This window comes from Cetorhinus maximus, chromosome 5, assembly GCF_964194155.1.
Source record: "Cetorhinus maximus chromosome 5, sCetMax3.hap1.1, whole genome shotgun sequence".
NCBI classification, from domain to species: domain Eukaryota; kingdom Metazoa; phylum Chordata; class Chondrichthyes; order Lamniformes; family Cetorhinidae; genus Cetorhinus; species Cetorhinus maximus.
This window is the reverse complement of record NC_135883.1, coordinates 93494261-93521376: the sequence shown is the minus strand read 5'-3', so window position 1 is coordinate 93521376 and position 27116 is coordinate 93494261. Positions and strand designations below refer to the sequence as shown.

Genomic DNA, 27116 nt, shown 5'->3' with positions numbered 1-27116 from the left:
ATGAATCACTGTATGTCTCAACATGTGTATTGAAGTCATCCAGGATGAATATCCTCTCACCATTTGGAATGTTCTTCAGAACATATTCAATACTCAATACATCACCGAGTGCGTTGTAGAAATGCTGTTTGCCTGCGAAGCCTATGTTGTGCTTATGGAGTCTTTCAGCACACTTCCTTGCCAGCAGAAGGTGCAATTAGCCTCACAAATAGAGTCTTTCCACTAATTTGGTTTCTCGTAGAGCTGTAATGTCAACACCAAGTTCATGTAGCTCACAATAAATCAGAGCCATCTTTCATACACTTGCTGTGGCCTGTGGCTTGTTGTTCTTGCCGGGGTACATAGTCCTCACATCCCAGCTTCTAAACCAAAAGGTTACCTTTCACTGTTTGTTGCATAGCCCTGGCATAGTTTCAAGAGCTGCAGACTTGACTAGCATCTGTACCGCAGGATTTACCCCTTAGCCATTAACTCTTGATTTTGTTGTTGTTAATGTCAAAAATCATCAACCAGTAGGGCCCAGATCGCCACAGACATAGATGTGATCTTGTCCTCCAGATGTGCCATTCCCTGGCCCCTTGCTCGGAAGCTTCATGAACCCTCGGAGGTGTTTTTTGAGGTAGGGGTCAAGATGTCTCCATGACATCTTCGCACCTCTGGGCACTTTTTCTAGAGGCAAGCTCCTAACATCAGTGGCTACCTGCACTGCAGGATGTGGATAGTTAATTAAGGTACTTAAAAGGGCAATTGAGCCATAATTTTGGACATGGTTGAAATTTTGTGAGCTGCTCATGAGCCCATGCTGTGTCCATTCCCTACCAAGTGAGGGGAGATGGCTTCACAGGGGTGAGTCAGAGTCTCGTAACCTCTAGGGCTGTTGCATTGGTTGTGACCTTCCAAAATTCCCTAGACTCTGGAAAGGTCCGTGTGGATTGAAAAATAACTAATGTAACACTTCGAGAAAGGAGGAAGACAGAAAGCAGGAAACTATAGGCCACTTAGCCTAATGTCTGTCATAAGGATAGAATCCATTATTAAAGAGGTAATAGCAGGATATTTAGAAAACCATAATACAATCAGGCAGAGTCAACATGGTTTTGTGAAAGGGAAATTGTGTGTGACAAAGTTATTAGAATTCTTCAAGGAAGTAATAAACAACATGGATAAAGAGGAACCTATAGATGTGGTATACCTGGATTTCGAAAATGCATATGACAAGGTGCTACATCAAAGATTACTTTAAAAAATAAGAGCTCATGGTGTACTAGCATGGGTAGAGGGCTGGTTAGCTAACAAGAAGCTGAGATCAGGGATAAATGGGTCATTTTTGGGTTAGCAAGCTGTGATGAATGGAGTGCCACAGGGGCCAGTTTTGGGGCCTCAAGTATTTACAATTTATATCATTGACTTGGATGAAGGGGCTGAAGGCATGGTAGCTCAATATGCTGATGACACAAAGATAGGTAGAAGAGTAACCTGTCAAGAGGACATAAAGAGTCTACAAAGGGAGTTAGAAAGGCTAATTGAGTGGGCAAACATTTGGCAGATGGAATATAATGTGGGAAAATGTGAAATTGTCAAATTTGGCAGAACGAATAGAAAAGCAGCATATTATTTAAATAGAAGAGATTGCAGAACCCTGTGGTACAGAGGAATATGGGTGCCCTGGTACATGAATCACAAAAATTGGTATGCTGGTACAGCAAGAGATTAGTAAAGGCAAATGGAAGGTTGGATTTATTGGAAGAGAAATGGAATGTAAAAGTAGGGAAGTTATGCAACAAAGAAAACAGGAGTGTTGGAAAACCTCAGCTGGTCTGGCAGCATCTTTGGAAAGAAAAACAGTTAACATTTCAAGTCCAATATGACTTTTCTTTGGAACGCCATCGGAACAATTCCAAAGAAGAGTCATATTGGACTTGAAACATTAATGCTGTCTCCCTCTCCAGATGCTGCCAGACCTGCTGAGTTTTTCCAGCACTTCCTGTTTTTTTCAGATCTGCAGTATCCACAGTATTTTGCTTTTAAATTTTGCTCCAGTTATACAGGGTGTTGTTGAGACCACATCTGGAGCACTATGTACAGTTTTGTGTTTTTTTATATTCATTCATGCTGGGCCAGCATTTATTGCCCATCCCTAGTTGCCCTTGTGAAGGTGGTGGTGAGCTGCCTTCTTGAACCTCTGCAGTCAATGTGGTGTAGGTACACCCATGGTGCTGTTAGGAAAGGAGTTCCAGGATTTTGACCCAGCGACAGTGAAGGAATGGCGATATATTTCCAAGTCAGAATGGTGAGTGACTTGGAGGGGAACTTCCAGGTGGTGATGTTCCAATCTATCTGCTGCCCTTGTCCTTCTAGATGGTAGTGGTCATGGGGTAGAAAGGTGCTGTCTAAGGAGCCTTGGTGAATTGTTGCAGTGCGTCTTGTAGATGGTACACACTGCTGCTACTGTATGTCAGTGGTTGAATGAATGAATATTTGTGGATGTGGTGCCAATCAAGCGGGCTGCTGTGTCCTGGACGGTGTCAAGCTTCTTGAATGTTGTGGGAGCTGCTCTCATCCAGGCAAGTGGGGAGCATTCCATCACAGTCCTGACTTGTGCCTTGTAGATGGTGGACAGGCACTGCGGAGTGAAGAGGTGAGTTACTCATCACAGGAATCCTAGCCTCTGACTTGCTTTTGTAGCCATAGTATTTATATGGCTAGTCCTGTTCAGTTTCTGGTCAATGGTAACCCCCAGGATGTTGATGGTGGGGGATTCAGTGATGGTAATGCCATTGAACATCAAGGGGCGACAGTTAGATTCTCTCTTGTTGAAGATGGTCATTGCCTGGCACTTGTCAGCCCAAGCCTGGATATTGTCCAGGTCTTGCTGCATTTGGATTTGGACTGCTTCGGTATCTGACCAGTCATGAATGGTGCTGAACATTGTGCAATCATCAGTGAACATCCCCACTTCTGACCTTATGATGGAAGGGAGGTCGTTGATGAAACAGCTGAAGATGGTTGGCTGAGACACTACCCTGAGGAACTCCTGGAGCTGAGAAGACTGACCTCAACAACCAAAACCATTTTCCTTTGTGCTAGGTATGACTCCAACCAGTACAGAGCTTTCCTCCTGATTCCCATTGACTCCAGTTTTGCTAGGGCTCCTTGATACCACACTCAATCAAATGCAGCCTTGATGTCAAGGGCAGTCACTTTCACCTCACCTCGGGAGTGCAGATCTTTTGTCCATTTTTGAACCAAGGCTGTAATGAGGTCAGGAGCTGAGTGGCCCTGGCAGAACCCAAACTGGGTGTCAGTGTTCAGGTTATTGCTAAGCAAGTGCCAATTGATAGCACTGTTCATGACCCCTTCCTTTACTTTACTGATGCTCGAGTGTAGATTAATGGGGCTGTAATTGGCCAGGTTAAATTTGTCCTGCTTTTTGTGTACAGGACATAGCTAGGCAATTTTCCACATTGCCGGGTAGATGCTAGTGCTGTGGCTGTAATGAAACAGCTTGGCTAGGAGTACGGCTAGTTCTGGAGCACAAGTTTTCAGTACTATTGCCGGAATATTGTCAGGGCCCATAGACTTTGCTGTGTCCAGTGCCTTCAGCCGTTTCTTGGTATCACGTGCAGTGAACCGAATTGGCTGAAGACTTGCACCTGTGATGCTGGGGACCTCCAGAGGAGGCCAAGATGGATCATCCACTCAGCAGTTCTGGCTGAAGGTTGGAGCAAATGCTTCAGCCTTATCTTTTGCACTGATGTGCTGGGCTCCTCCAGCATTGAGGATGGGGATATTTGTGGAGCCTCCTCCCCCAGTGAGTTGTTTAATTGTCCACCACCATTTACGACTGATGTGGCAGGACTGCAGAGCCTAGATCTGATCCATTTTTTGTGGAATCACTTAGCTCTGCCTATCACTTGCTGCTTGTGCTGTTTGAAATGCAAGTAGTCCTGTGTGATGGCTTCACCAAGTTGACTCCTCATTTTTAGGTAAGCCTGGTGCTGCTCCTGGCACGCCCTCCCACAATCTTCATTGAACCAGGGTTGATTCCCTGGCTTGAGGGTAATTGTAGACTAGAGGATATGCTGGGCCATGAGATTACAGATTGTGTTCGAGTACAGTTCTGCTGCTGCTGATGGCCCACAGCGCCTCATGGATGTCCAGTCTTGAGTTGCTCGATCTGTTCAAAATCTATCCCATTTAGCATGGTGGTAGTGCCGCACAACACGATGGAGGGTATCCTCAAAGTGAAGGTGGGACTCTGTCTCCACAATGACTGTGTGGTGGACTGTTTGTTAGTAAGGAGGACTTTGCAGGGTCAACAGGGCTGAGATTGCTGTTATCATTTCTGGTGCCTAGGTTGATCTGTCTGGTTTCATTCCTTTTTGAGGTTTTGTTGTGGTTTGATACAACTGAGTGGCTTGTCCATTTCAGAGGGCATTTAAGAGTCAACAAGAGTCTGGAGTCACACGTAGGCCAGACCAGTTAAGGATGACAGATTTCCTTTCCCTTAGATGTCTAATTCCATAATTCAAATTCCACTATCTGCTGTGGAAGGATTCAAACCTGGGTCATTACTCTGAGTCACTGGATTACTCGTCCAGCGATAATACCATTACACTATCACCTCCTTACTTAAGGAAGGATATGGTTGCATTAGAAGCAGTTCAGAGAAGGTTCACTCAACTGATCCTTGGGATGGATGAAGGGGTTATCTTATGAGAAAAGGTTGGATAGGTTGGGCCTGTACCAATTGGAGTTTAGAAAAATGAGACATGATCTCATTGAAATGTGTTTGATCCTGAGGGAACTTGACAGGATGGATACCGAGAGGATGTTTCCCCTTGTGGTTCTAGAATCGGGGACACTTAAAAACTTAAGACTGAGATAAGGAATTTTTTTTTTCTTTCAGAGGGTTGTTCATCTGTGGAATTCTCTTCCCCAGAGAGCAGCAGAGGCTGGGTCAAGTAATATGTTCAAGGTTGAGTTAGATAGATTTTTGATCAGCAAGGGAATCAAGGGTTATGGGGTGCAGATAGGAAAGTGGAGTTGAGACCACAATCAGATCAGCCAGCAACAAATGCAAGACAACTGCCTGCTCCATATTGCAGCCTTGCCACTGAGTTCTGAAATAGTGAAGACCATGGCCTGGATTTTCCAGTCCCATCCCCAGTGAACTGGAACTTCCTGCCTGAAGTCGACGGACCTTTGGCTGGCCCATGAAATATTCCGTCCCGCCTGCAACGATTCCCGCCAAGGGCGGGGCCAGAAAATCCTGGCACATGCCTATAATGACCATATAAAGCGAACCTTTCACCTGCTCCATGGACACGAATGGTAACTGCAGTGCCTCCCTGCCCAGCCATCTGTCTGACCCTCAGCAGTGCTCACACTCGTCTCACAGTGATTGCTGCAGGCCTCCACTGGAGTGGGCCTTGATGTCCTGCACTCTTACCTCGTGAACCCACCCACTGTCCTTCATTGAATGAGTAACTACAAGGCATACAAATTAGTCAGCATTTACAACTGTAGACGGTGCACACCCCACTCATGCAGTTGCAATGCTTGTGACATCACTGACAGTGATTGCCTGTATCAAAGTTGGCGTAAACCAAACAAAGTCAACAAAGAAAACACGACACTGCTCTTGATACTTTCCACTCAGTGCTCCCTCCTGCCCATATTTTCCATCTCCTGTGTTGTCTGCCTGCCACTCGCTGCTTGAGTGGGAAGTGGGGAGGTGGAGGAGAAAGCGGGAGGGAGCAGCAAAAGGAGTGGGGTGACTCGGAGGTCAGTGGGAAGTGGGTTAGAGTGTAAAAGGGAGTGGAAGGGAATGGTGGTATCTGGATCGTCGGAGATGGGATGTAAGTTGGGAGTTGCGTGTCAGGACTTGGCGGAGGTCCTGGAATACACACATGTGCAAAAATTGCCCGGGAAATTTAAAGTTCCATTGGGCTGATTTCTGCAGCTTGGGACCCTCTGTGAGTGTTCCAGATGCTGAGTTCAGTGTCAGAGACTTGGACCAGATATGTAGTACTTATTTGGCTCCTTACCCAGGAAATGTTATGCTGGTTAATACCTGGTTTAACAGTGATTAGTCAGTGTAACTGAACTGAGCACCACACCAAGCCACCACCCCCCTCCCAATCACACCCCCTTGACCTGACTACCATCCCTGACCCAATGAAACCCCCCCACCACCCGACTACCTCCCCACCCAATCCAACTACCACCCCATCTGACTACGCCCCTGACCACACCTGAACATGCCCCCAACTAACCACCAACTCACCCGCCTCATCCACCCACTCATCCTCTCACTAACCCACCGAAAGATTTAAAGCTTTAAAAACTTACCTGAATATGGCAGCTACTGCCACGAAAAGCGGGTCTGTCTCCTCTTTGCCCATCTTTTCTCACACTCAACGGTCATCCTCATGGATGTCTGCACGGATCCATTGATGCTTCATCCAGGATCGGAAGCCCTGCCTAAAAAAAATCTTAACACCGACGACTGGAAGATCTGGGCCATTGACATCAGTGGCAGGAGAAACTGAGGGCATGTGCTGCCGGCCGGGGGGTGGGGGGGTGCCAAGTCCCTGTAAGACAACAGGAACGACAGTGGATTAGGAAATTGGGGTCCTGACTTGAAACTGGGCCTTCTGCTCCGGGCAGGGATCAAGTTGACAAGTTTCCACCCATGGGTTGCACCAATCATGATGGATCTAAAGGTCCAAGAAATGATAAAATAATCAGATCACAGACCAAACAAAAAAGGCCAAAAATGGAGGAAATAAAAATGTTAGAGGAGAAAAGTTAAGTAATAGATGCGAGGAAGGCAGGTTTTAGAAATCAAAGCTGTATTAACGGAAAAAGCAATGACTCACCATGGTATTTAATGGAGCCAGATGGATAGGAGAGACGGGCAAAGTGAAAAGTAGATACAAAATCGATTAGCGAGATAGGAAATGAATTCTAAGTATGTTGCTTGCTCTTTAATTTACCATCTGTGATAATCTTGTGTTAGAACATTGTTCCAATGAAAGACAACATTATTTTACCCTTTAACAATATTTCCGTATATATTTTTTTGAAAGTCAGTAAAATGTTGATTCTTTCAAAGCCACTCTTTATCCTTGTACCATGGGTTCAGCTATCTACGGCCAGATATAAAAACGTATGATAAACACAAATCTGAAAAGCACAATCAGAAATGATTGTTCCCTCCAGTTAATCATTAATATTTTTTGGGGGGGATCTGCTCTCCACATTTCCTTTAAATGATAAATAAGCGTGATTCATCACCAGGACGTAACTGTGGGTTTAATTCACGAGGTTGAGGTGCTCAACTTCACAGTAAGAGCTCTTCAGATCAAATTCACCCATCTGCTAGTTATTTCAGACTTCGTTTTTGATATCTGCGTTGTGCAAACAAACAGGCGTGCTAGGAGGAGTTTAAAGCGCTATTGTAACTGTGCGCGCTGCTTTATAGATTGTTAATCTCGGATTTGAAAACGGAGATGATTTACGACACCAGAGGAGCTTTAGTACAGCCACTGACTGGAATGATCTCAAAGTGATGACTGACAGTGGTGAGGAAACCCAAATGTTTTCCGATTGGAATATTGAAGATCAGATTGAGGATTTTGTCATTGGATTTTGTGAGGATCCGGAGGTTGATCATTATCCAACCTTTCAGAGAGATCAGAAGTCTTTGATTTGATCCCAGCGGCGCCCAGTTACAAGTTGGGGGAGGGGGGTGGTGGGGGGAGACACGGGCAGCCCATACACTCTCTCTCTCTCTGACGTTCGCCATGAAGATGCCCATGAAGAGGATACCTGAATCCCAGGGGTCATCCGTGGTTCACCTGCAGCCTCCACACAAGCTAGCGGCTCGGATTCAGGACGAGTCCTACATGACTCTGATCAGCAAACACTTGGCTTCGTTTTCGGAAGATTGCGGCGGCAGTGAAGAGCTGGGAAAGAACTCGGTGCCGTCGCCTGGTTGTGGAGAGGAGGAGATAGGGACTGATCTGGGCATTAAATCAGGTGGGATTCTGTCAGTCACACCAACAGCCTGCGGCAAAGAATGGTGCTGTTATACACGCTTCAAATAACTTGTTGGGAAAGGAGTCGTTTAGACGCATTATCCATATTTTGAGTCAAATGCACGGGGTCTAAAGTTGCAATTCCATGTAATTGAGTTGCAATCACACGATCATTACTAAAGATTAGCAAAACAATAAACAAGAGGAAGACTTAAACCTCAATATGTAATTGTGTTAATTTTTAGAAAGGCGGAATAAACCCCAATCAAAATATTATCAGGGCCAAATACGTTGAATCCTTGAAGTGATATTTTTCAAAAAGTAATTAACCATCCTAATATTGTATAATTATGTGCAGTCCTAGTAAGAGCATCAAAACCGCGCCAACTGCACTCTCGGGTTTAAGGTTTTGAATAAGACCCAGTTTGCTGTGTTTGAATGGAACCAAGCTCTTTATAGAATCACAATTTTTATTTTACACGTATTTTTGAAACTAATAGAATGTCGACATAAAAGGTAACAAAGAGGCCGTGATGAAACGAATCTGCCATCTTCAGTAAACAATGTCAAATTCTGCTCATTACAGCACTGTAGAATCAAACTCTTGAAACCCCGGTGGACGCGGTAACTCAATGCTTTTCGTAAAATAAACTGTGAAACAAATAAATGTAAATAGACCCGAATGAATTGCGCTAAAAGGGAATCTGATTGTTCGCTGTTCTCCACCAGAATCAGAAAACTGCAACGAAATTCCATCGTCTGAAGAAGAGGATGGGAGTATTTCTGACGGGAAAGCATTCTTGAGCGAGAAACAACGATGTCAGAAGAAAACGATAACTCAGATCATCAGGGACAAGAAGAAGCAGACCCAGCTCACTCTGCAGTGGTAAGGACACGGCATGGCACTAAGCAAACTGGCAACAGCAGAATATTTACTGGGTTAAATGAACCCTCTCAGGCGCCGGCTTCAGATCTGCAAATATATATTTTTAAAATCCAGTGTGAACGAAATGGCGATATATTTAATAAAGAGCTAAATTCAATCCGTTCTCTTGTTGGCCAATTCGTTAAAACAATCCGAAGCAAAGTGCTGTTCACAGCCCCAGCACCTCAGGTTTGAATTGCTTTAGGTATGGGCTAGATTTGTCACCAGGTGTGGTCAATGCTCCTAACTAACGGATTCATATTTTGTTCATGTCTTTTGTCAGGTTGGAAGAAAACTACATCGTGTGTGAAGGGGTTTGTTTACCCAGATGTATCCTTTATGCTCATTATTTAGATTTTTGTAGGAAAGAGAAATTGGAACCAGCCTGCGCTGCCACCTTTGGGAAGGTAAGGCATGTTTAATCATCGATTTAATGTCATCAATGAATAAAATCAGTGCTTGCTTTTAATCGGAAACTCTTATTACGAGCTGTACATAACCAAACTTGAACTACATCGCCTCATCTGCCAGCTTCATCCTGAACCAGCTGAGTTGTATAACAAATTACATTAAAGTAACTACTTTTGAAACTACCTGTTTTACATATTGATAACGGGCAAGCAATTTTTTCCAAGTCTTCGTTTAGGCATCATGCAAAGATATAAAGATTTTTTAAAACTATTTATTTCTTCAAAAAGAAAACCTTTTAGATCTTCCCTTTTTTCAGACAATACGCCAGAAGTTTCCGCTCCTCACCACCAGAAGACTTGGAACAAGAGGGCACTCAAAGTGAGTCACTTAGATATCATTGTTGGGTGAGCTCTGTTTCTTTCGGTTGCCAATGTGATCAACTTCACTCGTTGCATAGACTTGTCAAACCTGGAAACACTCTGGAAAGTTATCATCTGAGTTGTTAGCGGCAACTTTCTCGAGTTATTTTAACGGAGATGACATCAGTCTGTTGATGTTATCACCAGCTTCCGTCAAAATGAACCCACTGCCTAATACTCGCGTCACAAACCTGTTGTTACCTTCCCCAGTTCCTTATGTGTCAATGGAACAAGATCTTGGAAAGGCTCGCGGGCACGCAGGCCAAAGGGAATTGACGCAAGCCATTGATTTAGACGGATATTGTAGTAGCTTGCTTCCTTATTGGCTTAAAACAAAGGTAACTTAGAAATCGTGGCACTGTCTTGCAGATACCACTATTATGGAATTGGCATCAAAGAGACCAGTGCATATTACCATTCGGTCTACTCTGGTAAAGGCTTGACAAGGTAAATCCTCCTCTCTAACATGTCATTTTAAAATCCTTTCCCTCCTTGGTTGAAAATAATTATTAGTGCAATCAGTTCACTTTATTACTTAGCTTTATCCTAACTTAAATAATATTTGCTAAGGTGAAAGCTAACAGGATTAGTGCAATAACTGACATCAAACAAAGTGCAATCTGTTTCTGGGCTGTGACAACCTATTCTCAAATATTAGTGGAACACTCTGTATGTGAATGGCACAGAAGATCTAACAGGATGCGTTTAACTACTTTTGAGACATCCTGCATGACCAAATGCAAACTTTGGTTGCGCTGTGCTGCCGGCACAAATAAACGGCACTCAGTTGGGGGACAATGATACTGCCATTAATGGAAAGCATAGCACAGAAATACACCATTGGGCCCAACCAGTCTGTGTTGGATTTTCTGCTCTACATTGCCTTCTCATACTCTACTTCATATAACCCTATCAGAATAACCTCCTATTCCTTTCTTTCTCACATGTTTGTCAACTTCCCTTTAAATGCAACAATGTTATTTCCCTCAGCTACTCACCAGTGAGGCATGTGGATATTAAAGTGGCAGTATAACTTGAAAGGCAGATTCACAATCTAACTGGCAAGTGTAGCATAGCAAAACGTGTGATTCCACTTCTGGTAAATTGAAGCATCCTCAGGGTTATATTATTTTGAGATTAACACTTAGCTGGTGCAAAATCAGACATTTTCAAAGTGCTCATGCAGTTCGCTGAGCTAAGACCATTCTCTGAAGAAAATCTACAGCCTAGTACTGCTCTGTGCCCAGGGAAAATGAAGTTTTGGGCATATGTGTGTTCAAATGCTGTACTCAGTTTCACTTGCTGAACTTTTAAATGATAGTGAAGAACTGACAGCCCACTCAGCTCTTTATTAAATATTAGAAAGTAAAGGCTAGCAGATAAGTTAGAATCTTCTTGCAGTTTAGCATTGTATATTTTACCTTCCAATTCTTTCCCATTTTATCCTCTTCCTTCAAGAACGTGTTTGCTCTTCATTGTGGCATGGTTTCACAAGTATCATTTGTCATCTGCGATCTCGTGCAAGCGGTCATTGTATGTGCATAGGCATTGAGTGTAACCAACCTATTTTCCCATGTGAGCCTGCACATGAGTCAGACCCTGTTCTAACATTCATGTTGAGACATTCTCAAATATCGACCAAGGCCTACTAAATTATAATCAGGAGCAGCAGCTCTGGCTGATTTTTCCTTCCTTGGTTCAGAGGCCAAGCTATAGCTCTGCATGAGATCAACTAATTCATCATAGAATGAGAATTGAATGTGGGACTTTCTGATCTATTCAACTATGCCAGCTAATCCAGTGAGGAAAGAATCATTTATATTACAAGTTACATTGCAATCAGTGCGAAATTCAAGCAATGTAAAGCAACTCCTTGATGTGGTTTTGCATCATTTGTGAAAATTTGAAGTACCCTAAAATTGGTGATTTAAATGGCTGTAATAAACTCCATGAGGACTGATTGCTTCAACAGAGAAATCGCAATACAATTGACCATAGGGCAGTTGATCATCTGTATGCTGCTCTATTTGTTTATAACAATAACAACAAAATCAAAAACTTTCATTTGTAATACACATTTCATGTAGAAAAATACTTTAAGATGTTTCACAGAATTTTAAAATGTATCTTAATTGGAAATGCTATATTTATGGGCACAAAAAATGCTAATTATTGAATTTCAGTTAAATGTTGAGAAATGTGGGTCAAACCTCAATGCTGCCCTTCTCCTGCCCCTGCATTTCATTAGCCTAAAATTTAAATTCAGGAGTTAATAATGCTATTCATGTATTTTGTTAGAGGATTCCGCAGTGACATTTCTTAATGTATTGTATCATGAAAATGCAAATCTATTGTAGGACATTACAAAATATGGAAGGTAAATTTGCAAGATAGAGAAAAAGAATGAGGTGGGAAACCTTCACTGAGACAGTGAGAAAGATCCACCCATTCCCATTGAGGAATTCATCAAACATTAATGAAACATGACACTTGTTGAGAGCACGAAAATAACACCTGTGTTTAAGCCATTTGGAGATGTCAGGTTTATAAGACTCACTTAATTGATCTTGAATGAAATACATATAATGATACTAATAATATTTTTCATTATTCATAGATTTTCAGGAAGCAAACTAAAAAGTGAGGTATGTATAATTAAAGCCATGTTAAGGACCTTTGGATCTCTATTCTGAATCATCTGTAAATGGATAGCTACATTACTATTAAGAAAAGAGACCGATACTGACAGAAAAAGACTTTCCACACAGTGTACACTTCTCTTTTTCAGAACCATAGTCCACAGCCAGATATTTAAAGCTATTGCTTTCACCATGCAGTAATTACGGAACTTGACAAAGGGCCAAAAGGCAAAGACTGTAAATAATGAATTTAAAACATGTGTGGCAGTGCTTAAGTAAATATTACACAATGTTAATGTGCAATGAAGACTTTAAAGGTAAACAATATTTCATCAAAAATAAAAGATTGCCACATTCTGTCTGTTATATGTTTGATATGTAAAACAACAGATGGTTCAAGGTTGGGTGGGGGGGGAGGGAATTGTGCTTTATAGGCACATATGGCATTCCATGAGCATGTTATAGTCCATAAGCCTGGGTACATTAAAAACTTCAGAACAAAAAGGGAGTTCACATCTGTCTATACATTTCAGGACCAGTTGCTAATTGTATTTATTTTATATATGTAATGTAAATAAGGGGCTACATTTTAATTTTCATGGAAAAAACTCCAACACAATATGAGGTGAGTTAATTGTGCAGGGAGTTGGTAATAAATAATATTGAGTGAGTTACATCATTAGTGTAATGTATGCTTGATATCAGAAAAATTACAGGAATGTAGAAGGATAGATCTAATAAATTATTGACCACTTAAGGGCCACTTAAGCGCCTCTTCCCGCTGCTGTGGTATTATATCAGCATTAGTGTTGTCCACTCCACATGGTGAGGCTGCCAATGTGTGCCCTGGTGGTCTGAATGCGGGCTTGGGGTACCCTCCTGTTCAGGCAGCCTGTGGCCCATGGAGGGCGCCCCCAATAGAAAGGGCTGCCTCACTATGATCACCCTCAGGCCTCCTGATTGCTGCCCCCCTCCTTCCCCCAACCCCCTCACTGGGGCTTGCCTGTCTGGCCCTGGCAAATCTGTCCCACTTATCTGTTTCTCTAGTATCCAACAATATGCCTGGTTGGGGATCGGCTGCATTCCCAATGATGACCACTGCTCCCAATGGCACTGCTGGGCCTGAAGAGCTGCCAGCCCGCAGATTGGGTGGCAACTCTTGGAGGTGGGACTTCCTGCCTTAGTGGGGATGGACACTATGACCTGTGGCAATTAATTGCCTGTCAGCTGTAAAATCCAGTCGTGATATCCAGGATTGGTGGAGGTGGGCTTGCCCCCAACTTTGTGGCCGGTGGGTGGAGTCACCACCTCCGCATTAAATCCCAGTTTATATATAAACAGAAACGAAATTGAAATAGGAATGTCAAGAAGATTAAGGAAAATGTGCTGGGCCTTTCCAACACTCTAATCCTTCTGGGATTCACCTATCTCATGATTGCTAATAAGTAATGCTATTTATATTATTACAAAGTTGATTTATTTTTAACTGGCTTTTAAAAATACAATTGGTTAGGAATGTGTTTTATAAAAACTCGTTCTCTAAACAATTCTGCTCAGCTATTCATAGTGCACAATACAACAGGGGGAAGTGTGAGGTCATGCACTTTGGTAGGAAGAATAGGGGCATAGACTATTTTCTAAGTGGGGAGAGAATTCAGAAATCTGGAGTGCAAAGGGACTTGGGAGTCCTAGTCCAGGATTCTCTTAAGGTTAACTTGCAGGTTGAGTCGGTAGTTAGGAAGGCAAATGCAATGTTGGCATTTATTTCGAGAGGACTAGAATATAAAAGCAGGGATGTGCTGCTGAGGCTTTATAAGGCTCTGGTCAGACCACATTTAGAATATTGTGAGCAATTTTGGGCCCCGTATCTCAGGAAGGATGTTCTGGCCCTGGAGAGGGTCCAGAGGAGGTTCACGAGAACGATCCCAGGAATGAAAGGCTTAACATATGAGGAACGTTTGAGGACTCTGGGTCTATACTCGATGGAGTTTAGAAGGATGAGGGGGGATCTGATTGAAACTTACAGAATACTGAAAGGCCTAGATAGAGTGGACGTGGGGAAGATGTTTCCATTAGAAGGAGCGACTAGGACCCGAGGGCACAGCCTCAGAGTAAAGGGAAGACCTTTTAGAACAGAGATGAGGAGAAACTTCTTTAGCCAGAGAGTGGTGAATCTATGGAATTCATTGCCACAGAGGGCTGTGGAGTCCAGGTCATTGAGTGTATTTAAGACCGAGATAGATAGGTTCTTGATTGATAAGGGAATCAAAGGTTACGGGAGAATGGGGTTGAGAAACTTACCAGCTATGATTGAATGGCGGAGCAGACTCGATGGGCCGAATGTCTTAATTTCTGCCCCTATGTCTTATGGTCTTTAAAGGGGGATGACATCATAGCATGAGGACCCACCTAGACAGATGGAACCCCAAATATGATGTATATAATAGCGTGTATTAAATAATCAGTAACTTTTGTACAAGGCAGCAACAGTACCTTCCCTCTGTCTGTATCTGTCTGTTCACAAAATCTTTTGATCTTTGCCTCATACACTCAAATTTCGTCCCCTCCCTAAAGGTGGCAGGAGTCACAATGGCCCCTTTCCAACTTCCAGCCCCTCACTGTTATAGTAGGATAGAATGCTGTAAAATTTTCAGATCAATTGAACAATTCATAAATCTTCTCTCTCTTTTGATTGGTACCAAATAGGCAATTTTATATAAACTTGCAAATCATCCTTGGCATTTTTCATATTAAATCAGTGCTTGTGCTGGTTTGTAAAAACATATACATTATATGTTTAAAACAAGACAATGGATACAAAATTCTGACTGCGTTTTGGCACCATCTGAACAGAGGTAGAATGGGACTTACATCTGCCTCCAGGATTTGGCAATGACTCTGTCACTATTAGTGCAGTTAGCTAACTTAAACAGGCAGATCCATGCAAGCTGTGTAAAAAGAGCCCCCTGCAATGTCTTAATTGCACTAAGGGAAGGGGATAGAAAATAGCACAGGATCAAAAGTTTGGCTCCTAATGAGCCCTGAAGAAAGGAGGATAGAAGAATTACTTGGAAGGGTGAATATGGAGGGATGGTTCTGTGGGATGGAAGTTCTAGGGCAAGTAAGGAGGCAAGTGCATTGGAGGCCAGGAAGAACAGTTAAAGATGGTGGCCAGAAAAAAACTCCAATGAAAAACTGGTATATTAAACCTGCTACTGCTCAAAGGGGCAAAAACACTGAGAGTAGAAGGTTATATAGGAAAGAAGGATGGCAACTAGATCAAAGAAATGAGCAGAAAATTCTGGCAGTTGGATGTGCATATCTTAATAAGAGAGATATAGAGCATGAAGGATAGGCTGGCTAAAGATAGAGGCTCAGAGTACACAGTGCATGCTTTATGGAGGGGGGTAGCTATGACTCTTGAGTTACACCTTGTTGGCCCCGTGGATTCCTTTTGTAGTGAAATATGTTTAACAACCTCACCTTTTTTGAGTTTCTTTATATGTGTGGCACTCTTTCACTCAATTCCTTCATGATACCAAAGGAGCCAAATTTGAAAGTGGGATCTGGATAGAGGTTGCTAAGGATGCACAAACATCATCCCCTGGTCCTCAAACCTATGGATTTGGATCTCTGGAATACTATTCTGAAAAAGAATGCTGAATGGAGCTACTAAGGACTATCTTAGAGATCCAGAAACAGATGGCAGGCATCACAATGGAGTCATGTGAACTTTCCAGACAGTCACCTCAGGTGCCTCCTCAGATAGGTGATCTGCGCACACAGCTACAGTGGTGACACAATTGCTAAAGAGATCTCCTGGGACCTGGAAGTCCCATGCTCCACTTTGGGCTAAGAGACTCATGGTAACTCAGTAGAGCCAACTGGTGTTCCTTGTACTTGGTTCAGTATCAGCCTAGTTAAGAACAGTACTGAGAAAGAATAGGAATAATGGTAAGAAGAAATACTTGCTGCAACAATCAGTTTGTATGTTAAAATCAATTTGTGATATGCAGTCCAGTGTTCTGAAGTACATCTGTTACTTTTATTATTTTTGAGAGGATATTTGGAAGTTAGTTTGCAAGAAGAGACAGAATTTCTTCTATGTCTCATTACCTGCAGATTCCTGACAGTTCCAGGATTTTCCTCTGATGTCCATGTTTGGTTGGGTGTATTCAATTTGGTTATTAATAAACAAAATACATCTTTTGACATACTTCCCTTCATTATCAGAACAATTATTTTGTATCTGTCTTCACAGTAGAAGACACAAAAAGCATCTCAAGAATAATAGACAATCAAGAGGCAAAGGGGGGAGAAACTTAAAACAGTCACAATCACTGGAGAAAAAGTACTAGGAAAATTAATGGGACTAAAGACTGACAAGTCCTCTGAATCTGATGGCCTGCATTCTAATGTCTTAAAAGAGATGGCTGCAGAGATAGTGGATGTATTGGTTGTAATCTTCCTAAATTTTCTAGATTCGTGAAAGGTTCCAAAAGATTGGAAAATAGCTAATACAACACCTTTATTCATGAAAGGAGAGAGACAGAAAGCAGGAAATTATAGACCAGCTAGTCTGACATCTGCCATTGGGAAAATGCTAGAATCCATTATTAAGGAAGTAGTAGCAGGACATTTAGAGGATCATAATACAATCAGGCAGAATCAATATGTTTTACGAAAAGAAAATTGTTTCTGACAAATTTATTAGAGTTCTTTGAGGATGTAACAAGCAGGTTGGATAAAGGGGAGCCAGCAAATGTAGTGTATTTGGATTTCAAAAAGGCTTTCAATTAGGTGCCACATAAAAGGATACTACACAGGGTAAGAGCTCATGATGTTGGGGTAATACATTAGCATGGCAAAAGGATTGGCTCACTAACAGGAAACAGAGTCAGGATAAATGGGTCATTTTCAGGCTAGAAAATTGTAACTAGCGGAGCGTCACAGGGATCAGTGCTGGGCCTCAACTATTTCCAACCTATATTAATGACTTGGATGTTGGATGAAGGGACCAAGTGTACTGTAGCCAGATTTGCTGATAATACAAAGATAGATAGGAAAGCGAGTTATGAAGAGGATACAGTCTGCAAAGGGATATAGATAGATTAAGTGAGTGGGGAAGCTTTGGCAGATGGAGCGTATTGTGGGAAAATGTGAGGTTGTCCACTTTGGTAGGAAGAACAGAAATGCAGAATATTATTTAAATGCAGAGAGACTGAAGAATGCTGTGGCACAGATGGATCTGGGTGTCCTTGTACATGAATCACAAAAAGTCAGCATGCAGATACAGCAAGTAGTTAAGAAGGCAAATGGAATGTTGATCTTTATTGTAAGGGGGATAGAATATAAAAGTAGAGAAGTCTTACTACAACTGTACAGGGCATTGGTGAGACTGCACCTAGAATACTGCATACAGTTTTGGTTTCCATATTTAAGGAGGGATATAGTTGCACTGGAGGCGGTTCAGAGAGGATTCACCATGTTGATTCCTGGGATGAAGGGTTTTTCCCATGAGGAAAGGTTGAGCACATTTGGCCTATACTCATTGGAGTTTAGAAAATAAGAGGTGATCTGATTGAATCATATAAGATTCTGAGGGGGCTCGACAGGGCGGAGGCTGAGACGATTGTTGCCCTTGGGCTGGAGTCTAGAACTAAGAGGCACAGTTTAAAAATAAGGGGTCTCCCGTTTAAGATGGAGATGAAGAGGAATTTCTTCTCTGAGTGTACTTAAGCTGTTCCACAGAGAGCAATGGAGACTGCACCACTGAATATATTCAAGGCTGAGTTAGACAGATTTTTGATCTACAAGGAAGTCAAGGGTTATGGGGCGGAGGTGATGGGGGTGAGGGAAAGCTGCAAAGTGGAATCGAGGCCACTATCAGATCAGCCATGATCTTATTGAATGGTAGACCAGGCTCAAGGGGCTGAATTGCCTACTCCTGTTTCTTATGACCTTAGCATTATCACCCAAAGTTGGAAATTGCTAAGGAGGTTCAAATTTTAAATGGCCTGAAAGCTGAGTGGAATTAATTGTTGGATAATTGATTGATTGCATTCTAGCAACATGAGAAATGTAAAATATGAAAGAAAAAGTTGAATACCTACTTCATCTGCCCTGGAGGCAGCTGGTCAAGGTGCCTCCTACAATACTCACATACATTATATATATTACATATAGATGGATACATTAGATAGCGTATGCTTTTGCATAAAGCTTCCAGAATTTCAGTCACATGTATTGTTGCTCCCAGTTTGTTGGTCTTTTGGCTGCTAGTGTCGTCACCCACAAATCTTACACTATCTGTTCTAACTGTTGTATTTACTCCTAGATGCACCACATTCCCATGCTCATTATGTTGCCCGTTCCTTTATCTTTCTGTTCATAATTTATGAATGTATTCATTGTACCTATGGGAAGGAGCTATGATTTTTCCTGGTTTCTCTGTGTGGTGACATTATAAACATAGCCTATGTTCCTATGTTTCCAATGTTCTAAAAAATGTTTACAATTTCAGTAAAAATGAATAATATTTTTATGCTGCATTATCATATCTCTCAGGATGCTCCATAGCAGTGCATATACAGTGAATTACTTTTATAGTATTACCTCATTTGGTGTCAGGTCCCAGAAACTACAGTGAGATGGTTAATTAAATTATTGTTACCCATGTTAGTTGAAGGAAAAATGTTGGCCAGAACTCCTTGCTATCTTTAAACGGTATCATGGTATCTTTCATGGCCATTGAAACAGGCAGACAGCTTTTCCATCAGTTTTAAAACTTCTTTCTTTGGTTCTTTCTTAATTTCTCACCTTCAAGAATTCTCAAGTGATTTATTGAGTACATTGATGCATTACCAAACAAAATGAGATTAAAAATTCAAAAAAAGTATGCTGTCTCAATTTACAAAATGCACAGAATCAGCTAAAACAACTTCATTTTTGAAATTGAAGCTATAAAATTTGGTCACAGAAAGTGAGTAGACAAGAAAGGATTTTGACTCAATGTACAATGGGTCCTTTTCAGCCTCAGCCTTCTATAGGTGAAAATAACCTACTTTAGAATGCCACGAATCTTGTTTTCTGAACAAATTTGTTAATTATTAAAGACTTCATGGATAATTAAGCAGATAATATTGCAATTATTTTCATAATGTTAAATGGTCATTAGAAACAGGTGTTCCTAGACGTAAAAGGGATTTCAAAATATTTATTTACAAATCAGAAGTGATGCAGAAATGTTCATAATGCACATCCATTAACTTGATCCAAATTTTATTAATACTAGCTTTTCACCAACAGAATGACTTAATGCAGCTCACTTTATCAAAGCTTCAAACCCATTTACTCACATAATCACAATATGTTGGTAACGAGGGTAGGAACATATTCAAAGTTGAATTAGCTGCTATAATTAGACTTGGCCGTGATATTTGTGTTACACTAGAATAAGAAACTTGTAAATAAATATGGTTAATGTGCTAACAATTATGGATTAGAACTTGATGCATCAAGGCTAGTCCAATTATATATCAAAGTACTAGTTAAATCAAAACCGATTATCTGTATATTTAAAACTATTGATGTATAATTTTAAAATAATTGCCTCTATTTTGGTAAAGTTAAATATTGATTTTGAACAAGTAGCAATAATAAACACTTCAGAATTTGATTGTATATTTAGACATCTTTGTGCTGTCACATAACTAATTGAATATTGTTGCTATATTTATAGGGAGGCTTTACACGGAAATATTCACTTAGTTCCAAAACTGGAACCTTGCTCCCAGAGTTCCCCAATGCACAGCATCTTCTTCTCCATGGGCCTATCTCAAAAGAGAAGGTAATATTCTTAAAGGAGGTATTAATTTAAATTATTTCACAAATAAATATAGACAGTAAAGATCTATTATGAGAAATCATGAGACTAAACTATTTATTGTTTATGTTAAAAATATGTAAGAGTGGGGGAATCGGACAGCATTGTACATTAGAACAGGGTGGTTTTGGCTTTAGGAACTTGGGTGCAAATAAGCGCTCTCTCAGTTCTTAAAAATGTGCAAATATATGTCTAGAGATTCAATCACACCCTTGCTGATTTTTCAGGTGCCTGCACTGTATGTGAACCACCCACCATATTTGGTCGGGCTGTTCTATTTGTGTCCAGGGCACGCTCCAGAACGATTCAGGAAGCTCATTTTAATATCTAAACAAGGTGCTTATGCTAGCAGTTATAAGACGCCTGTACCTGACTTGCCATGTGATAAATATGACCAGAAATTCTATTAATTGTCAGCAAGGCCTGTGCAGAGGCACCATTTAAAGGACTTATCCTCTCCCTATTGGTTGGGATGTTCATTTTGTTCCCCTTGAGACAGGGAAATGGTCCTAGTCCTCAAGAGAAGTCAGGTGACTTTGGTGGCCATCTTTTCCAGCTATTTTTGTGTCCAATTTTAAAATGCAAAATTAGTTTGAAGTTCAGAATATGACATGCTGGTACTGGACATGACAGTAGGCCTTCACAGCTGAAAGGCCTGCTATTGGACCTCCAACTGCAAGAGCCAGTCTGCTGCTCTTACTTGAATGGTGAATGCACCCTCTAACCACAAATTGGCCAATCCAGCAAAAGTCTTTGTTGGCTTACTGCTCCCAACGGTGTAGGGTGGGGTCATTTGATGACAAAGTCAGTGTTCTGACTCCAAATGAAAAACCCTGCCATATGTCAGTTGTTGTTTCTTTTCCAGGTTGTATTTAGCATAATGTCAAAATATTTAATGTTGACTTCAGTATGCACTATACGGATAACTCAATTACAGAATGATGGTTTTAATTTTTTTCAGTATTTTAAAAATCTCAAATATTGTTCATTCAGTAATAGAAATGACGGTACTTCTGGGATTGCACACTTTTTTTTATCATTTTGTTTAATTCTGCTTCTGCATCTGCCACCAGTTCTATATCTGTTCAGGCCAGAGAATGGGAAGAGAAATAGAACGAGTCTCACCCTCAGATTCTTCCAAGCACACAGGATGGTGTTTCATGGACAGAATTTTTGTTTGCCTGTCTTAAATTTTCACTAATCCCTCTTTCTATGTGTTTTTAAAAATCTAGGATATCGCAAAATATTTCTGAATCGAGTTTGTTGACTATATAGATTGAATTTTGTGCATTAAGGCTTGTGAGACCCAAGCAGTGTAAATCATTTAATATTGTCATTTTGCAGTTTTGAAACAAAAGCTTCATACCTTAAACTTACACTGAATTGGCAATGTTTGCTCTAAATGGCACACCTGCATAACCAAATGAAGGAGACTGATTTATTGAGAGAATCAACCTGAAGCAGTTCACTCTTGATAGGGTCTACAGGTATAATTTATCCATTAACGGGCCAGATAGTAGTCTGGTTCAAGGGAATGCTGGTGCCTTAGTGTCAGGGGAGCAGGGAGGCAGGATGATGGTTGGGTTGGAGGCTATTTGTTAGAGCATGGTGCTAATGGTGAAGATGGGGTTGATGCCTTTAGTTTTAGCCTGTTGTGCTTTTCTTTTTGAGGCTGGTGAACCTAATGCATCTTACCAATATTTTCTGATTGAATTTTAGGTCTCATCTGGAGGCTTGCTGCATCTGCAATTCCTCCCATTTTCTCACCTATTTCCGTGGGTGGACTTCTCATTGCCTTCGCTATTCACCTTTCTGATTCTTTAAATGTCCCCTTCTATTGTCAGAGACCTTTTACTTCATCAAAAAACATGTTGCTTTTCCTTTGAACACACAGATTCCTTGGTGCTTTAACCATTTGTTTACTTTTCCTTACCTTTTTTTCTAATTTGATTAAAATGCTGCTTATCTGTTATTGCTGAATACTGAGGAAGGCTCAGGTCAAAATCATTGACCTGATTCCTCTTCCCAGATGCTGACCTGCTGTTTGTTTCCAGTATTTTCTCTTTTCACTTCAGATTTCTGCCTTGCAAATTTTGCTTTTCATCTGTGTGTTAATAGGGCTGACCTAGAAATAACCCTAAACAATTAAAACCTCATACTCTGCCATGCAACATGTTTATTGAATTAATGTCACTCACTGGGATGCCTGGGGTTTACTTAATTCTCTGTGTGATAAAATTGAAGTGGCGTAGAAGCGGGAGGTCTCAAGTAAATAGATTGAAATAGGGATGGACAATAAGTGCTGGCCTAACCAGCAAAGCCCACACTCCTGGAATGAATAATTTTTTTTAAAAATTGGGTGAATTTTATGTCTCCCAGTCAGCGTATTTGAAGGTGGGGGCGGAGGGGGGGGAGGGTGGTGGATGGGTGGCGGTTGTGGTGGGATGGGTGGCGGGGGGTTTTGGGGGATACGTAAAATACAGCGGATTGCCAGTCTGCCACCGGGGTGGGGGGCGAGTAATGTGTCAGGCAGCCCACCCACCCTTAGGCCTATTGAGGCCTGTAAGTGGACAATTAATCACAACTTATGGGCCTCATTCTGCCTCCACTCCAGTTTTTAGCTGCACGAGGGCATAGTGAATAGCTCGGTAACTTTCACTGCATGGGCTGCTGATGGGCAGGAAGGGAGGTACTTTCTTTGGGGGTCCCCTGTGCCCATTGGGGACACACCCCCCAAGATGGTACCCCATTTTTTCCCTCTCCCATAGCTTCTCTAACCTGATTTCCGCCCCCCCACCTCACTGGAGTCTCCCAACTGTGTCTGCCCAATATCTCAAGACTTACCTGAGACCCAGTATCCATCTTCACTACTTCCTCAGGATCTGCCTATAGTTTGCAGCAGTGGTCTCTATTCTCTTCTGGTGCTGCTGGGACTACAGAGCTGCTGGCCAATCAGATTGGCAGCTCTTGAGAGTGGGACTTCCTGTCCCTGAGGTGCGTAAGCCCCACTCTCAAATAATTAAGGCTACCCCAGTGTATTGTCTATGCTGGGTAGCTGGATTTCTGGTCAGCATGGTGCCAACAGACTTTTTGGTCGGGGGTGTGGGTAATCTGTCCCCCTGTAAAATCCGCCTCTTTGATTGCAGTTTCTATTTGCTTTCTTCTCATTCTTGTCCAACTATTAGGGAACCTAGTTCTAATTTGAACTATAGGCCGGAATTTTCCGCTCTCGTTGGCATTAGGCGTCATGGTGGGTGGGAGCGGACAATATAGTGAGAAGGCCTAAAATTGGTTTTGCACCAACATGAAACCAGTTTGCGATCATCCACTCCACCCGTCAATGGCGGGCCGCATTTCCCACTGCCGCACATCGGGAACCTAATTTCAATACTTTAACATTTCATTATAAGCCCTGCTCGCCGGAATCATCCCCCACAAGCTGGATCATCCGGGCCACGCCAACATTTTTCACAATTGTACATGAGCGTCGTGCACCTGGTGAGCTGCACTTCGCTCAGGACTTTGAGGTTTGTTTGCCTACCTTGGTTGGGCAGCTCTCACAGTCATCAGTGCCAGACTTCACAGGCAGCACCACATCACTTTTACGGGGGCTCTTGGGCTGGTATCTACCTACCAGAACAGCCATAAGGTGGGGGTGGCTGCAGGGCAAGGACTGTACTGGGAAAGGGGGGTATCCCAGGCGTGTATGGGGGCACATGTTGATCTGTGCAAGTGGCCTCAAGATGGTGAGGGCTGAGGAGGCAGTCTGCAGAGGAAATGAGGCCAGATGGAGATTTGAGGGCACGTGAGAGAGAATGAGTGGTGATGTCCCTTGAGCTGGCAGTGAGTGAGATGCCAGTGAATGTGTGATGGGCTTGAGAGTGTGAGTTTAGAGTGGTGAGATGGCTGCCTTACTCTAGTGGCACAGATGAGATCATTCATCCTCTTTCTGCATTGGATGGCCAACCTCTCCTGTGCAGCGTTGGCACTGATCACCACTGCCACTACCTCCCAAGCCGGAGTGGTGAGATTGCTGGAACTCCTGTGGCCAGAGTGGGGGTACAGGACATCACAGTTCCCAAAAGACATTCAGTGACAGGTCACTGAACTCTTCTGCATTTTCAGGGCCATGTCTTCACTGGAGCAGTCCTGGGCTGCAAGCATTGAGAACTGTGTGCGCGGCTGCAGTTTAGATATGGCACCTGGAGTGAGGAAACGGTGAGGTAATGGCGTGGTTGGCGATTCAGAGGCCTCCTGCCAGCGAGACGGTGTGCTTCCTGTGACTGCATAATTAACAAGACAGGAAGCAGACAATATGGTGCAAAAGCCTACCAGTGCAGCGGATAAAACATCATTTTTCATGCCCGTACCGTACTTAGTGCAATCCTGAGTTAATTCCGCCCATAGTATTCTCAGCAATCTTTGATGCTAAGTTAGGTGCCTTTCTGTTCTATCAGAGATTTGCATTCATCTGAAGACATTTGGAAGAGTAAATTGTCTGAATGTGATGAAGTACCTGGCCTGCTGTGAGCACGTAATGGAGAAGTGCAGACCTCCCCCTCACTGCGCCCCCACCCAATTTTCCCACATATACTGATGGGTTTTTAAACTTAGGTTATGTTAACTGATAGTAAATAGTAGCCCAAATGTTGTTGAATTGAAGTAGAGAACAAATTCGATTTGCTCTTTGAACTGGACTAATTTTAATTGCCTCCGCCCAGCATAATCGGACAACAGTGGTTTGAAAATGGCATCAGCTCATGTACAGCCTTATTTACACTGGCGTTACTATCCTAGGCAATGTCTTAAGAAGGCAGCTGGTGTCCTCGCTTCTTCACCACAAATTGCTATGTTTTTTATGCACTAATAATAGTGGGTGCCATGAGTTCGCCATTTTTCGAGCAGTTTCTGGGTCATTGCCTGATTCGTAGTTTGACTAACAGAATCACAGAATCACACAGTGCAGAAGAGGCCCTTCGGCCCATCGAGTCTGCACCGACACGTGAAAAACACCTGACCTAACTACCTAGTCCCATTTACCAGCACTTGGCCCATAGCCTTAAATGTTATGATGTGCCAAGTGCTCACCCAGGTATTTTTTAAAGGATATGAGGCAACCCGCCCCCACCACCCTCCCAGGCAGTGCATTCCAGACTGTCACCACCCTCTGGGTAAAAAAGCTTTTCCTCACATTCCCCCTAAACCTCCTGCCCCTCACCTTGAACTTACGTCCCCTCGTGACTGACCCTTCAACTAAGGAGAACAGCTGCTCCCTATCCACCCTGTCCATGCCCCTCAAAATCTTGTACACCTCGATCAGGTTACCCCTCAGTCTTCTCTGTTCCAACGAAAACAACCCAAGTCTATCCAACCTCTCTTCATAACTTAAATGTTTCATCCCAGGCAATATCCTGGTGAATCTCCTCTGCACCCCCTCCAGTGCAATCGCATCCTTCCTATAATGTGGCGGCCAGAACTGCACACAGTACTCCAGCTGTGGCCTGACCGAGGTTCTATACAACTCTAACATGACATCCCTACCACAGGCAGACCTCTATATCGGGGCATGGGGTGTCTCTGCTTTTGGCTCTGACAACATTTGCTTTGTAAGGGGCCAGTGGAAATTCATCTGATATGCTAGAAAGTCCTAGAAACAGCTGAGAATCAGTACATTTTTGAGGAAAATTTTGCCCTGTCAGACCATTGAAGTCAGAGCTTAAACAAACATTAAACAAGCATAAAGTGTTACACCAAGAATTCCAGACTGCCAACCTAATATAATTTATAGTACTTTGTTTCAACACAGGTAGATACGCTAATTATGATGTACAAAACTCATTGCCAATGCATCCTAGATAATGCAATCAGTGGAAACTTTGAAGAGGTGAGATAATAAAAAGATATTGTGGTCTGATTTTCTTTAAGCATGCCAAAGAAACATTAAAAGTACACCGAATCCAAAAGGTACAATAAATATATTATGTCGGACTTGGTTTTCAGATTCAGAACTTTTTATTACACTTTTGGCAAGGGATGCCTGACCATCTTCTTCCGTTGCTGGAGAATCCTGTCATCATTGATATATTCTGTGTATGTGACTCCATACTCCACAAAGTGAGTGCTAAATAAATAAATCAGAAATATATAAAAGGTGCAACATGTTGTAAGTGCGACCCAACTAACACCCTTGTAGCAGAGGAGGATGTTGGAATCCAGATCTCTCTCTATCCATTCTTAGGGTTAGAGTTTCCACTTTGGGTGCAATCGACAATCTGGGTGCAAACTGCACTTGAAAGAGTGCAGTTTTTCCAAAGTACTATTGAGGTTCAGGTTTCTTCCTAAATTAATTTGCATGATTACAGATCTAAGATCTTTCATGAACCAGTGCAATTGGTCAGCATAACAAAGTAATGTTTTCTTCCTTGCATTAATAAATATTAATAGTTGTTCTTAAGAGTGGTAGCCTGGTGCAGATATACTATTACAGATGAAAATGGAATTATCACAAAAATATAAGCATTTTAATAGGAGTGTCTAGTCCACCATCCATGAGCAACCTGATTTTAAATGTTCATACAATTTGTACTGACCATTTACTGATTTCATTGGTGTATGCTAGTCAGTTACTTAGCAAATTAGTTTTATTTTACTATTTAAAAACTTTTAAAATGTGCACACTAGTGCCTTTGTGCCTGAAAAAAAACAGCTTAATTTGGAAGAGTTTCTCAAGCTTTAGCAAACGGGTGCAATCGGTGACAGCTCACATGCTCCAATTAAAAATGAGGAAAATGG

At 42.1% G+C, this 27116-nt stretch overlaps 1 protein-coding gene across 1 annotated transcript in view; it reads left to right on the top strand.

Annotated features, from left to right (window-relative positions):
* The first annotated feature begins 7811 nt into the window (after positions 1-7811).
* The window catches only part of rfx6 (regulatory factor X, 6), a 104907-nt gene continuing 85602 nt past the window's right edge, over positions 7812-27116 (top strand). The window contains exons 1-9 of the mRNA XM_078541378.1: positions 7812-8046; positions 8775-8931; positions 9254-9377; positions 9698-9759; positions 10170-10247; positions 12418-12445; positions 20181-20288; positions 26131-26208; positions 26325-26438. Coding sequence (XP_078397504.1) covers positions 7812-8046; positions 8775-8931; positions 9254-9377; positions 9698-9759; positions 10170-10247; positions 12418-12445; positions 20181-20288; positions 26131-26208; positions 26325-26438 — 984 coding nt within the window. The remainder of the gene's footprint in view (positions 8047-8774; positions 8932-9253; positions 9378-9697; positions 9760-10169; positions 10248-12417; positions 12446-20180; positions 20289-26130; positions 26209-26324; positions 26439-27116) is intronic.